General features: G+C 39.1%; 1 protein-coding gene across 1 annotated transcript; it reads left to right on the forward strand.

The window, feature by feature from the left end:
• The first annotated feature begins 4514 nt into the window (after positions 1–4514).
• epdl1 (ependymin-like 1) lies at positions 4515–10070 on the forward strand. Its single transcript, XM_042069676.1, has 6 exons — positions 4515–4771; positions 4973–5007; positions 5136–5270; positions 5720–5906; positions 8633–8720; positions 9557–10070. Exons 1-6 carry the CDS (start codon positions 4693–4695, stop codon positions 9669–9671), a joined length of 639 nt encoding a protein of 212 aa, XP_041925610.1. The 5' UTR covers positions 4515–4692; the 3' UTR covers positions 9672–10070.
• The last annotated feature ends 5647 nt before the right edge of the window (positions 10071–15717 follow it).

Below are 15717 nucleotides of genomic sequence, written 5' to 3' on the forward strand. Positions count from 1 at the left end.
AGTGAGGCCTAAGCAAAATAGGCTACAAGGCTGTCTGTGCGTCACAAACACGACTGACCCCTTTACTCAACAGTTCGCGATGATGACAATATTATTATTATTTTATGTTAACACGCTCAGTCAAAACCTTCCGTCGCATTGTGAAAAACATTGGTGTACATGTCATAACAGACGGGATAATAAATTGCATAGGCCACGGTTTATATTGCGTCGCTTTACACATAATGTTTGCATTGATTAAAAACTGTAACAATAACAGTAGCCTACATCGGGTGGCATAGCAGGCTATCTGTTCAAGTCATAGGTGACACCCAAAATGAATGACCTCCCCTGATAAGAGTTTGCGATAATAAAAAATTGTCTACATTGAAAAGAACACAGCCTACGCTTCTTCTCCGAATACGCACATAGAGCTCACAATATCATATCCAAAAAAGTTAAACGGATTGGCCAACCTCATCAGCTGTCTCGATTGTGTCAAGACCGTTATAGTCCTCCATACGTGTTCTTTTTTTTTAAGCAAACGCCCGAGACAAGCGTGTAGCTACAAAATAAACAAAGCGAAACTCATGGCTGACGTCGGCTATCTTCTTGTGCGGTCACTGATTGAAACACAGAAAGTTCTCAAGAACACTATTAGGTCTTTAAACATTTACCATCACACACATTAATTCATCGGACCTAATATTTGTAGTTGCCTTAAAAAAGGAAAAGCAAAGGTGCCCCCCCCTCCTTTTTTTTCTCATCGGATCTGCATCGATCTCAAATATGACATTTCTAAAATCAAATTGACGGAAATCCGTCGTACGACGGAGAACTTTAATCCTTGCATTAGCCATAGCCACCTTCCTTGTTGTTCACCGTCGCAGGACTGTCGTTATCCTGTTAAGCCCGCCTTAAGACTCTAACAAAATAGAGCGCTGTGATTGGATGACGTCCACGGCGTCAGCCAATAGAAATCCCTATGGTTTGATACTAGACGTACAGGATGAGCAAATTAATTTGCCGCCGCTAGGGTGCGTCTAGATTTCTAGGCTATTGTTACAGTGCAGTTATTTTACAACAGAACAAAGCAGTTTGGCACAGGAACTGCTACAAATCCACCGGTAACAGTGAGCATCTGCAGCATGCTACGATTCTCTACTAGAAATCATGTGAAGCAGGCAGGACTCAGTGTCTTCAGAAAAGACATGGTAGACCATCTTCTGAACCTGCAGCAACACCTGCAACTGCATCAAGTCCATCTAGAGGGACTTTGTACGCTTGTTCAGCAGCAGCTGCTACCAGCATAGATAAGTGCTTCTTCTGTCAGAAGCAGACAAAAGAGCGTCTTCATGAGGTGACCTCTTTCAATGCAGGCAACCAAACAAGAGATATAAGTAATATTTTGAAGTCAATGACTTTTAACAGGTAGCCAGTGTAAAGATGCTAGGATGGGGGAAATATGTTCATATTTTTTGTGTGTGAGAGCAGCTCCATTGTATAAGCTGTAAGCTCTTTAGACAGGTATTATTACAGCCATCATAATAGCATTGCAATAGTCTATCCTTGCTTGAGGTGACAAAAGCATGGATTCATTTCTTGGCATCTGGTAAGGATAAGGACTTCCTTATCTTTGAAATGTTCCTTAAATGGTAAAATTAAGTTTTGGTGATCTGTTTTATGTGATTATTTAGTGCTAGGTCCTGGTCAATTATAACTCCTAGGTTTTTAACAATTGTGGATGAGGTCAGTGGAAGATCACTATATGTAGCCTGTGATGTGGATAGGATATCCCTCATCTTTTTAGAACCTAAAACCATGACTTCTGTTTTATAGTAGTTCAAAAGCAGGAAATTATTCGTCATCCATGTCTTTATATCTCTTATACATGTGTCAAGTTTGGCTAACAGGATTAATTCATCAGGTTTTATGGAGAGGTATAGTTATGCATCATCTGATAGACAGCAGGGGCTCCAGTGTTGAGCCTTGAGGCACTCCATATTTTACCATAATCTGGGTAGATGGTTTATTATGGACCTGTACAAATTGTTGACGGTTAGGAAGGTATGATCTAAACCAAGCGAGTGCTGAGTCTTTGATGCCTATCAAATTTTCAAGCCTAAGTAGTATGTCATGGTCTATGGTGTCAAAGGCAGCGCTGGGTCCAGGAGGACTAGTATTGATACAAGGCAAGGTTTTCTGAGGGAGGGCTTAATAACAGATGTCTTAAACGACTGCGGTATACATGCCCTGATGGCATTGAATTATTCAAAACATTATCCAGGAAGGGGAGAGTAGTCTTAAGAAGGTGAGTGAATAGGGTTTAGTAGACTTGTTGCAGATTTTGAAATTGTGGAGGTGAGATCTAATATGTTTTGTATATGTAAATGAATTAAATGTTGTTCGATGTCTCATCTGTGATTCTTTTATGTTTTTGCTATCTTTCAGCAATGGAGTATGTGTATTTTGTGAAACTGATTGGTTATTGATCTTATCTCTTATTGTTTGACATACAATCATAATACTGACATACAATTATACTGTTGAAAATAACTGTTTTGTGAACTTTATTCATCGCCAGTGATTTAGGTGAAATTTATGGATTTAATTATAGTGAAATATACAATTTTAAAAAAATAGGGTTGAAACAGGTAAAAAAAATGGAGACATCATTTTTCTCCTTGTTCAATGACCTCTAAAGACAGTCCAACCACTCTCCAAAAATTAACATTTCAAACCCACAAAAACCACACACCACCCTGACTAAGTGCTTAAGGTTATTGCTTAACCAGAGAAAGCCACTATATGCTGCCTGCATTATGTAGCTATGTTGCCACTCTATGTTGCTGAATGCTGTCATGTGTTCTGTGTCCTATTCATGGGTTTCATCAGGTCCCTTTCCACAGGTGTATAAAATCAAGCACCTAGATTATGAATGCAGACTACATGGTGCTTGATTACTGTAATACACCTGTGGAAAGGGACCTGATGAAACCCATGAATAGACTATATCCATTCATGATTTGCTACACTTGTCATCTACAAAGTGTTCCAGAATGTTCTGATTTCAGAATAATTCTATAGCAAATCAATGAAATTGAACATTTTCAAGGATAAGGTATCTTGGAAGAATTTTGAATCTTACAATCGTTTCTAGGATGTTTTTAAATCACATGTGACAACAGAGTAAACCACTGATTTGTTCACATTATTAAAGTAAAATACATGTGTTCCATGTGCTGTTTTAGAGGGGGTATAAGGACAAATTCTGAAATAGAATGTCATTGCTCTTTCTAATCCGCACTAGACAAAGACAAATAAAAAAATAAAACAAATAAAAAATTGTTTTACTATACTGCCCAAATTTTCTAGCAGCGCCCCTTATAGTATATAATATAATGGACTAGAACAGAATAGCTAAGTGCTTCACACTAAGAGAAAGTGGAATACAGCATTACGTCCAATATTCACATGTGGTTTAATGTTATATTTGTCATTAGTAGATCACCCTGACACTAAAGTCAGCTCCTTCGTCATGTCTCTGTGATATATGGACTGTGTTCCCAAACAGGGACAATGTATGGCGTCTGGTTTAATATCACTACTGATTGCTTGTTTCCTGTCAAATGCCATGTACTGTATGTCATTGATTAGGGACAATAGCCTGGACATCTTCTGACTCTGCCATTGTCACTATATGGTTATCGATGCTTTGCCACGATTTGTTATGTATTTAAACTCTGGATAATTCTGTGTCAGGTCAGAGACGCATATGCTGAAGTGCCATGTGCTTTGTGTGTGCCTCTCTCCTGTATACAGCCAAATAAACTATCTTGATTGTACTTCTTCTCTGTGACTGGACCTCGTGCATCACCTTTCTATACAGAATGTTTACCAACACACAGACATTAAAATACATAGACAAAGACAAAGACAACATTAACAACAAATAAGAAGTCCATGGTTATTTAGTAACAAATGTATTTTCTGTCTTCTTGTATGATTTAATTCCTTAATTTTCTTATCAGAGGTCAGAGTCAAGCACTCTCAACATCAATGCCATTACACACCTCTAGCAAACAAAAGGAAAAAATAAAGGCTTTTATGACCTCATAGTCAATGATCTTCGCAACCAATCAAGGATCTTAGTTGTATGAAGTTGTATGGTTTATTGCTAACATTTTTTTCCCTACCATGTTGTTACAAGCCTACAATCACCAGGAGCATGACCTCAGAGTGAATGATCTTATCAATCAACCACTTTAAAACACCAGAGAAATACAGAGGGTCATATTCCTTAGTTGCACAGTTTATTCCTAAAACATATCATTTTATTATAAAGACACAATAAACTAAGATAGACAACAAAAAAATAACTTGGTCTTATCGGTCATCAGCTTTCCTGTACAATAAAAGCACATCTAGGTGAAAGGCTCTGGCTCATGGAAAATGTGAAGGGGAATAAAACCCGGAAAGTGGAGTCCTGGAATGGACTTGGTTTGCATAAATAAGGAAGTGAGGGGAGTGGAGGCGTTAGAGATTGGCTGTCGGTTTCCCTGTGTCATTGTTTACAGTGCAGCAGTGCAGTGCAGCTTCGCAAGACGAGCCCGAGAGAGCAGAGAGAGAGGCAGACTGCAGGCGGTTGAGGCTAAGAGGAGGACTCTTTAGGTTGTGTACAAGTGTTCAGAGTGAAGTTGAAGGCTTAGAAACATGCAGGCGACGTACTGGATTACCCTGGCCATGTGCCTGGCTGTAGGCTTCTGTTCTGCACAAAAACCGCAGCATTGCAGTAAGTGTGAAAGTGGAGGATAGTGAGCGAGTGAGAGTCTGAGTGTGAGAAGAAATGTGTGTGTGTGAGAGAGAGAGAGAAAGAAAGAAAAAGGAGGGTGGGGGTGAGAGAAGGAGGGAAAAAGTGGGTGTGTGGGTGTGTGTCTTTCCCACTATCTGTATGTCTTAAATCTAACTTAAATTTGCTCTTGTTATGTTTAAGGGTCTCCACCTCTTTATACCGGAGGCATGACTGTGGTAAGTTTAACAACCTTCCCATAAACCCATTTATCAACCACCACAAACCAATGTCTGTGTGTAAAATCTATGTCAATATTATTGCAATGGTAAAGTCATTTGCCTTCGTGCACCCCTTCCACTTTCAGGGAACCCAAAATGAGCAACTGTGGGCTGTTGGGGGGTATGCCTATGATGCCATCACCCAGCGTATCCACTTGGGAGAAGTGGGGACTTACAACAACAAGAGCTTCACCTACGATGCCCTCATGCTCTTCCAGGAGGTAAATAAGGCCATCTCCAGTGGCAAACTCTTCCAACTGCAGCACCCATCATTCACATGACAAACACAGATACAGATGTACACACACTATAACACAAACACACACACACAACCGTTCACACACACACACACACACACACGCACACACACACTGGGACTCACATTCACTCACTCACACACACACATACGCACACACACACTGGGACTCACATTCACTCACTCACACATACACACACACATACACACACACACACACACACACACACACACACACACACACACACACACACACAGTTTGGTTTTGTCCAACGGGAATTAAATCTTCTCTAAAAGGGAACGTGAACCCATTGTTAAACTGTCTCAATTGTGTGAACCATCGTCTGTGACCCACAAATCACCTGACATGCGGCCTGCCTTTGTTTCCCTTCCTCTTCACATCATAATCTAAAGGAAGTCCTGTACGAGATCAACCACCATGACAAGACCTGCGTGAAGAAGGCCCTGAAGTCTGACTTCCACCCCATGGAGGTGCCCAAGGCGGCCAGTTTCGTCTCCCAGGTGGTCCTGGGAACCTCCTCGGGACCTGGAGAGGGTCTGCTGGTCAACTCCTGGTGGGGGGACATGCCTGACAAGAGTGGTGAGAATTGTTATAATTATTATTTATTTGCATGGACGGGCCTTTAGGCAGAGGGGGCAGCCGTGGCCTAACTGGTTAGGGCTTCGGGCTTGTAACCGAAGGGTAGGAAAAATGTGGGTGCGGGAAGTGGTTGAGCACTGCTCTCCCATGCCCACATCCACAGCTGAAGTGCCCTTGAGCAAGGCACCTAACCCCCTCACTGCTCCCCGAGCACCGCTGTAGCAGGCAGCTCACTGTGTCGGGATTAGTGTGTGCTTCACCTCACTGTGTGCTGAGTGTGTTTCATTAATTCACGGATTGGGATAAATGCAGAGACCAAATTTCCCACACGGGATCAAAAAAGTATATATATGCTACGTGATTTCTAACCCGTAACCCTTTTTGTAACATTCAGTGAATATCCTCACAGTCCACTAGCTTTCCATTCTGTGAGAACACTGTAAAGAAAACCTGGTCTTACACAGCCTTAGCTCTGTGACCTGGAGAGTGGGGGCAGCTTGTCCCCCAAACAATAGCAAAACACCATGTGGACCACTGAAGGGAGCAGTGAGCTACCTCGTCAATATGTTTTGTTTGATGCTTAAATATAATTTTGCTTTGAAAAGGAAGGGGTCACCAGAGCACACAGATGTTGAAGTTGCTAAAGTTGTTTTTATTTTTGAGCGGTGCAGCTGATGTTTTTTGCTGCACGGATCTAAACTAAAAACAAGCAACTTCAACATCTGTGTGCTCCAGTGATCCCTTAATTTTCACGGCATGATCGGTCCTCTCCCATTATCCTCTCCCATGATTGTTCTTGTATCTCTACTTTAGCCAGAAGCGTAGTGGAATTACCATTTTTTACTTTATTATAATTTTGTTAAGGAGAAGCAAACACATACACAAACGCGGCATCATCCAGCATTGCTCACTCTGCCTCGAACTGTTATTCTTTTTTGGTCAACCTACATCAGACTCCAGCTTGCCCAAGTCTGACATTGTGCTCAGAATTTTGTCATTCTGATACTGACATAACTGGTTTCCATGGTGTTGGGAGCAGCATTCCAGTGGAGTGGCAAGACTGGATGTCTTACTTCTCTCTCTGCATTAAGTGCACCTGATTGAATTGTGCTAAACAACAGTAGGCTATGAACACAACAAAGCACAACCTCAAAAATGTATCTGGGTTACAGTATGCAAAGAATACAAATTTACTGCAGCATTTCTGTTACTCACTATTTTTTTTTACTGTGCATTCTAAGTAAAGAAGACTCATTTACTTGTAGAAAGTATAAAGGTGCCACATTTGACAATCATTTGAAACATTATTATTATTATAGTGGATGGAATCCACTATATTGAAATCTCCTGGCTTCTTCTTCTTCTTATTATAACCTTTTCTTTTTACCTTTTCAAGAATTAATGCGACTCTAACCGCTTAACGTACAGACATGTTGAAATAACCGTTCTGACGGTCTGGAGTGGGGCAAGAGAGTTATTATTTCAGATTTTTTATAAAGTTTATACTTTTTGAGATTTAGGGGATTAAAAATGTTAAAAAGCTCAATTTTCCCCCTTAGACTTCAAAGGCTGTGATGTCATAATGGCCTAAAGGCAGCTGCGCTTGTTAAGCTCCCAGAGTAGTTCCCGGGCTAATTAGAACACTGGCACAGGTGTCACCTGTGAAATCAACTGTCTCAGCTTCTAGTGCATACAATCTGGTGCTCCCTAAAACTACACATCCTGTTTAAGTGTTTCCCGTGTGTCAAAATAAAAGTCACAGCCATATCTCATGCTTTGCGCATTATATCTCCAGAACGGTTTGACGCATGTGCTTCAAATTTGGTACAAGTGTTTGTATGACTCAAAGATGAAGTGAGTTGATGTTGGAGGTCAAAGGTCAATGGTCAAGTCAATGAACACTCTGAGTGCGATATCTCAAGAATGCCTTGACATATTGACCTTGAAATTTGGTATGAGTATTTGTATGGATTCAAAGATGAAGTGAATTGATGTTGGAGGTCAAATGTCAAGGTGAAAAACACCTTGAGTGTTATATCTCAAGAACGCCTTGACACACAAGGTCTTTTGGTACGAGGGTTTGTATTGAACTCAAAGATTAAGTGATTTAATGTTTTTTTTTCAGGAATTTCCCCACCAACTTTAGCAGCTTTCCATCCACTATTGTAATTCCTTTGGCATTACATTCTAGTTATTATTGTTATTATTATTATTATTATTATTATTATTATTATTATTAAAAACAGTATGTTTTTTATATTCCATGAAATGTTAGTGTTTTGAGCGCTGGTGTGCAGTGACTGCATGTTTGTCTTGGATAGAAAAAGCATGTGTTAGTGTTTTGAAAGACATGTTTTGATAAAGATTTTGCATAAAGAGAGAGCTGTTTGTGTTTTGAAATTTTGTAGTATACAAATACAGTTTTGAGCGGCGAATTAACTATTTTATGGATGTTGTTGTGTTAAGAGTTTAAAAGTGTTGCAAACTCATGTTAACAATCATCCAAAAATGTTACCTATTTGGCTAATTGTGTGTTACAGGTGTGTTGTTGTGTTAAGAGTTCGGAAACGTTTCTTGTTTTTGTTTTCAAGTAAAGGTAAACACTACAGCGATTGTAAGAAAAAATCTTTTACTATTCTTTGCTCTTTGCTTTGTTGTTTTTTTGTCCTGACTTCATTTTTATGTATCTCATGTTCCTCATTTCTAATTTTCTGTCTTCCCTTTAGGCAATTACATGCTGTCCTTCACTGAGTTTGGTTGCCTGCCCGTCTCTGCTCTTGTAAAGACAAAGAATATGGGATGGATGAGTGTGAGGTTAGTCAAAATCACAATGTGCTGTGGTTGTTGTTGTTGTTGTTTTGTTTGTTTGTTTGTTTTTCACGATCACTACATACTGTTGACCAATGTAAAATGCTTGCTGTCATTTCAATGACAAGCTCACCCAGTGCCAAAATCATGCATCGTCCTTGTCTTATTTTCAAATGTTTTCACACATTATGCCAGAATAGAAAACTGAATACAACAAACAATATCTAGACAAGGAAGAAAATTAGTTGGATAAGGGACAGGAAGATGACCATGGAGGGGTTAAACTGGACCATGCAGAGTCAACAACTGAGTTGCATATAAGTACATAATGTAGTGGTTTTACAAGGCAAAAAGAGAAGAAAAGGGAAGGTGACGGGGTACAAATCAGAATAAGAGCTGTCCCTACTGATGACATATAGACCAGGACTGTGCATGTTTTGTTTTGCTGAATTCATTCATTCATTCACTCACTCATTCATTCATTCATTCATTCATTCATTTTATTTTTTTATTTATTGTCTCAGACCTTTTGGAACCATATTTAGTTAATTTCATGTTCCATGTTTTATTTTTTTTCATTCCATTATTTGTTCTATTCTGTACTATTCTGTCACTGTACTGGTGCAGTACAGGTACTGACAACTTGTTCAGTTATAGATATAACAGATGCCAAAAATGCGCCCATTTGAGTATCAGTTCTAGATATAATAGATGCCAAAAATCCATATTGAGTTTGTCATTCATTGCATTGTGTAATGGAGGCCCTTGGAGCGCAGAGTGTTCTTCGGCTCATGCTTTAGTGCACGCAAATCTGACACTTGTCTTTATCTTCTTTTGAACAGCTACTTCAACAACATGCTCGGGGTCGATCCCAATGTGTTCATCCCACCACCATTTTGCAAGGACGCCAAGCTGGAGGATGGGGAGAAGGCTGATTTCTTCTCCATTTTTCACTGAGAATGGTGGGAGTACTGTATTTTTTCTGTCGAGAGGGCTATGGAGGATCCCATCATGCACTTGATCAAGGAATATATCTGATTTCACTGTAATAAAGGCAAGATGCAAAAACCAAGACATGCTTTTCATACATTTCCATCACTGATTATTCTTTGTTTTTGTTTTTTGAAAACTGTAGTCGGGTTAATTTTTTGAACACCCTGGAAATTCTTTCACAGCCAGTTGTAAAGTTCAGCTAAAAAAAACAAGATTGGATGGAAAGTTATTTGCAAGTACACCTTTAAGGCAAATAATGTAGTTATTTTATCAAGCTGTTGAAATGTTTGAATGTCTTGATCTATGGCACTTTTTCCCTGAATGGTTGGAATTCATTCTAATAAAGTTTTTGATTCAGCTTTATTGGATTTCCCTCTATCAAATGTGCTTAAGAGGCATCTGGTCCTGAATATACTGTAAACCCTGATAAATCTCCTGGGTTTAATCTTGGTGGTTTGATGTACGTAGGCTATTCTGTAGCATTACATCAGTTGTGTCTTTAACATATGTGTTTTTTAAAATTGTGTGATTTGCTGTGTATGTTTCCTTTTTCTCAGGAACTACATTTTATTTTTTTAATCAAATTAAAATAAAACTACTTGGAAATGAAACATGGCTCTATAGCCTGCATAAATGACTGCACATGTATAACTTCAAATGTCTGTGCTCAAGAAAAGTAAAGTACAGATCCCTCAAAATTGTACTCAAGTACTGTACTCAAGTAAATGTACTCCGTTACTGTCCGGCTCTGGCCATATTGCAACGCTTTTTGGGCACTCATCGGGCATCCTATTCGGCAGAAATGCACGTGCGCAAGGCTTCACGACACCAATCTTGCTCTAGCGGTGAGTTCACAACACATGATTGGCACGATGTCTTCACAACACACCATATGATTGGCTCAATGTATTCACATCACACCACATGATTGGTTCAATGTATTCACATGTCAACGTTTTGCCGAGGAAGGGGTGGGATATGTGTAGAAAATGGCCATATTGGCGTTACAAACTAGCCCCATGCATTTCTATGGAGGATTTTTTGAGTGCTGTGTCTCCAAGTCTCTGACTATGTTGTGTGTCTGACTGTGTAGATCCCCACATTTATTTCTTCACATTCTATTGATTCTATTGCCATTTCTAGCCAATTTTTAGCATTTTCAATAAACATAATAGCTCAAAGCACATTCCAAGTCATGTATTTGACTTCAAATGGAGCCCTGCTTGAACCAGGTACCCTGCTCTGCTTGAACTTCTTGTATCTCAGCCTGTGATTTGTGCTCTGTGGTTAGTGCCTACAGTATGTGGCCTACTGTATCTCCTATTCAGTAAATAGGTCATGTGGCACAGCTAATGCTAACAGGATGTGGTGAGCTGAAATACCCTGTTGTGTATGGTTGTGTGAACAGAGGGCAAGCTAGCTATTCCACATGTATCTGGCCTATTTCTCTTTATGAGATCATATACTGCTCTTCCATGTCCACATCCATGGCTGAAGAGCCCTTGAGCAAGGCACCTAACCCCTCACTGCTCCCTGAGCGTCGCTGTAGCAAGGCAGCTCACTGCTCCGGGTTAGTGTGTGCTTCACCTCACTGTGTGTTCACTAAGTCACGGATGAGATAAATGCAGAGACGAAATTCCTTGTATACGCAAGTATACTTGGCCTATAAACCTGATCTTTACATCAATGCCCCTGTCAAAAACAATTAAAATAAGCAGTGAATTAGCTCGCCTGCCAATTCTGGCAATGTATAAACACCTACAAAGCACATACTATGGGAGCATATATCTGGCAGTAGTTAATCACTTTTTACACCCCTTACAAGGCTTGACATGTTACAAGTATCAGCCAACAGGATCCTTACAGAAATACACGTGAGCCTGTTGACCCCAGTAAATGTAAATTAACTTGACTGTTTTGGTCCCCTTTATTCACGTCTCACAGTGTTGAGTCTATGCAAACCTTATACATCAGACCAAAAAAAAAAACTTAGCATAGCATGATACCAGTAGAGGGCAAAGGTAATTAAACATTTGTTATGCCTTATAGAAAATAACTAGGAATCTTATAGTATTTTGTGACAAATACCCTCAAAAGTCCCTCAGGACTTTGGACTAAAGACTAACAGACTTAATTAATCTCAGTGAGTGAGTGAGTGTGTGAGGCCACATGGGCTTAGATAGGTATAAAAGGGATTAGGATAGCACTTCACGAGATCACATGTACCTTGGCGACGTTTAATAACAAAGACGTTGCTGACACTTGCACCATGCACATGTGTCGTGCTGTTGTTTACCTTTGTAATTTCCAGATTTCCCTATGGTCTCCACGGTAAACGTCAGAACGCTTTGAACTGTGGGTAATTCCCTTTGGTGAAGTCTGCATCGATGCAGATTCACGGAAAGGGCTCGGTAAGTGTGTACTCAAACCCTCACGCCCTTTGAAATGCGACATTGGGACAGCCCTTACGAATTTTGTGCAGCAAAGTCTGTGAGTCTGTGAGTCCAGACTTTTGGATTGGGCCAAAGAATCTTAAGGCTAAAAGTAATTCCTAACTGGTGGATTTAGGATTCTGGAAAAAAAAAATTGAGATGGTATAAAAGGGCATAAAAGCCCCCAGAGTGTAGCACTGTAGCTGCCTTGTAGCTCTAGCTGTTGGCTGCAGCAACTCGAGCTAGGTAGAACAGATATTTTTTTCGTCCCAACAGTACTCTGTGACCTCAAACAGAGATCTATGTGAAAAATCGCCACACAGAAACAAAATATACAAAATCACCTATATAGAAACAAAATATTGAAATAAAATGTAATAAAAAATATGTTTAAGTGTCAAAAATATATGTTTGGGCCAATTTATATTTACATATATTTCAAAAATATATTGTGAAAATATATTTCAAATATATTTTTGTTTTGTATGGGAATTATCCTTTAAATCTATGAAGCAACAGTGCAAAGGTCATGAAAGTAAAATAAGGCCTTGGCTGCACTAACCTGAGCAAATAATATGCATATTTGAAGTTGAAACAATCTCCGTCCACATTATTGTTTTTTTTTTGTAGCATTTCTCAAAAGTTTGGCATCCACGCACGAAAACGCCATGGAAGTGTTTCTTGTTGGTCATGTCTGGAACACTCAATTTTAGCAGTAGCGTTTTTCAAAAGGTATAATTTTCAGTGTCAGAATACGCCATTTGGCTAAATGGGGAAATAATTTATAATTCATACATATTCATACTACTTGGCTATGTGTGGACAGGGCCTAAGTTAAAGCTTCTTGTTGAACAATGTGGTTATTGACGTGTGTTAGAAAGAATGTGGGTGGAGTTGAAAGAGCAGAAAACAGCATACTAGTAGAGTTGAGAGACATAATCAGACATCACAATATTGGCCTTGAAATCTCAGTGTGCATCTTGAAGGTAAGACCAAATAAGTCGATAAAGAAATTAATTTCATGGGAAACAAAAATAGAATAGCATATAGCCTTGTGACCAAAAGGGTTGTGTTATTATAATAACAATTTTATAAGGGCATGAAATAGTATTTTGAATATCATATGAATCATATTTTGAATATCATATGAAAAATCTTAGATCTAACAGACAGTAATATTGTTTACTGTAATTTAAATTTGCAATGCTCCTTAAATTTCCTGTGAACCTCACTGGATTCTCAGTGACTCAAGTCAAAGTGGTCAGATCAGGTTTCTAACAGGGAATAAAAAATGTGATTTAAGTTGCTAGAGTAAGAAATAAATATGACAAAGGTACATTTACATTACATCACATTTACATTTAGTCATTTAGCTGATGCTTTTATCCAAAGCGAGGGAAACAATCAAGGTACACTGTGCAGCAATAGGTACCACTCACATTGAGTCAAGTATTAGTTAGAAGGGGATAGTCAAGTGGTAAATGCTAGAATTAGTCAAGTTGTTGGTAGTGCATAAGCAATGGTAGCCAGTGGGTTCAGTTATTGTGCAATCAGTGAACCTCCTCCCCAATCCCTTACAGCCGGGCATAGAAAACTTTTCTACGTTTTTTAGATACACACAATGCTATTACGTCTGGTGTAGCCAGTTCCATTGATTATAGTGGAGGCTAATTGTTGCAGCATATGCTCCGCGAACAGATCGCTTCGGTTACCTGCATGGTGTAGCCTGCCTGCTGGGAGTTGAGCTAGTGATAAGACACTACCCTAGCACCCATGGGTTTAAGCTTTCTTCTTACTGTACACAAGTTTGAACCTTGGGCTGAACTGTGCAGTTGTCAAAAAACTTTGAAGCTCGAATATCTCAGAACTGAATGTAGAACCTTCTAACAGGTTATACATACTAAACTTGTTCAAATTAAGTCAGTGAAAATGAGCACTTTTTCTGTGTATAATGAGTCAGTAGTCTTTAATTCCAGATTATGTGTAACCTACCACATTTGTATAGCCAGGCAGAAACAATTAATTCATTAATTATAGGCTATACAAGTGAAAGTTGCTAAGTCAGAATTACTTGCTTTTAAAAATATTGTAACGATTCGATAGCGACACACACAGTTGTCCAATCAAAAGGTTTATTAGCTGAGAACGAGAGCACACAGACCAAGACCAAGACACACCAAGATACAGAACACAATACACACGGGGCAGGTCAAACAGACACACACACTACACATACAGGGGAGGACGCAGCCCCCCACACAAAAAGGATCACACATGAGGGAAAACTAAAAGGGAAACATGTTACACTAAAGATACTAACTTTACACTTAAAACTAAGGAGATATAAAGACATAAACCCCCCAAATGTTCACTCTCATATCCCAGCATGCCGTTCGCGGGAGAACGCTAACACTGTCTTTTTGCGCCGACGCTACAATATTAAAGGGGCTCTAAGCGATGTTGGGTAACGTCACTTCTGTTGACGTTCAAACAAAACAGAGAGCTAGCGCGCTACTCCTTCCCCCTCTCTCCTGTACAATTGAAGCTCTCGTCGTGCGCTTCTCGTCGTGATTGACTGGAACAGTTTGTTATGTTTTTATGGTCCAGGCTGGACCAAGTTGTTTTTGTTGCCGTGTTTGGAGCCTGGGCTGTCAACAGAAACCACATTTTTTATAGTGTATATTCTGCAGGCAGCTAGCAGATGGTGAGGTGATGTTTGCAGTTTGTGACAAAAAATATTTCAGTTTCAAAATGGCGTAACATCGCTTAGAGCACCTTTAAGTATTCAACAGTACAAGTATTTTTAATTTTTAATGTATTGTAATGTTATGTTTATTTTGTCAATAATAGGGTGTACATCATTTGGTTGCTGACTAGGACTTGAACAGATTTTTAGTTCCTTACATCCAACATCAACATTTGACCTATTTTCATAACTTTGCAACAAAATTGATGCAATAATAGAATTTAAATGGTTATCTGTTCACAAATCAAATACATGTTTGACTGCCAAATACCAAACAGGATAACTCAAATATGAGTAGTTAATTTACAGTTTAATTATGTAAAATCTACCTATGTACAGTAGTAAATGACAGGTCAGGTGGTTGTTTAATTTCATTCCAAGTTCACCATGATCATGGAAAAGTTTCTGATGAAGAATCTGCTTACCACAGCCAAGTTCAACTTCTATTGAAAATGAACTTCAATATGGTCTACTCTTATTGCATTATTGTATTTAAATAATCACTTCAAATGTGCTTAAAAAAGTAACAAGTAGCCTACTTCATGCTCATATTGGAAATGTTGGAGTCAAACGTATTTGTTTTTTAAATGAGTAAAAGTTACAAGTTTCCAAAAATATTAGTTTTTTTCTGAATGCTTAAACACAACTGTGATTCTTATAGCACAATTTCTAAAACTATTAATACTTATAGCAAAACCACTCACTGAGTTCGCAAAACTAAAAGCACAAACACTGCTTTGCACTCAGTTTGCACTTTTGTAACACACACTTTGCACAACTGTAGGCACAATTCACTGCACTTACACTATTTTGCTAACTCTCTGGCACATTT

The sequence above is a fragment of the Alosa sapidissima genome, chromosome 18 (genome assembly GCF_018492685.1).
Source record: "Alosa sapidissima isolate fAloSap1 chromosome 18, fAloSap1.pri, whole genome shotgun sequence".
Lineage (NCBI taxonomy): Eukaryota > Metazoa > Chordata > Actinopteri > Clupeiformes > Clupeidae > Alosa > Alosa sapidissima.

What these genes read in the sequence shown, in the direction of transcription:
- epdl1 (XM_042069676.1), top strand. Translation starts at nt 4,693, where the DNA reads ATGCAGGCGACGTACTGGATTACCCTGGCCATGTGCCTGGCTGTAGGC. An exon ending in CCCTCATGCTCTTCCAGGAG is followed by an intron (nt 5,271 to 5,719) that starts GTAAATAAGGCC and finishes CATAATCTAAAG; the next exon opens with GAAGTCCTGTACGAGATCAA. An exon ending in GGACATGCCTGACAAGAGTG is followed by an intron (nt 5,907 to 8,632) that starts GTGAGAATTGTT and finishes TCTTCCCTTTAG; the next exon opens with GCAATTACATGCTGTCCTTC.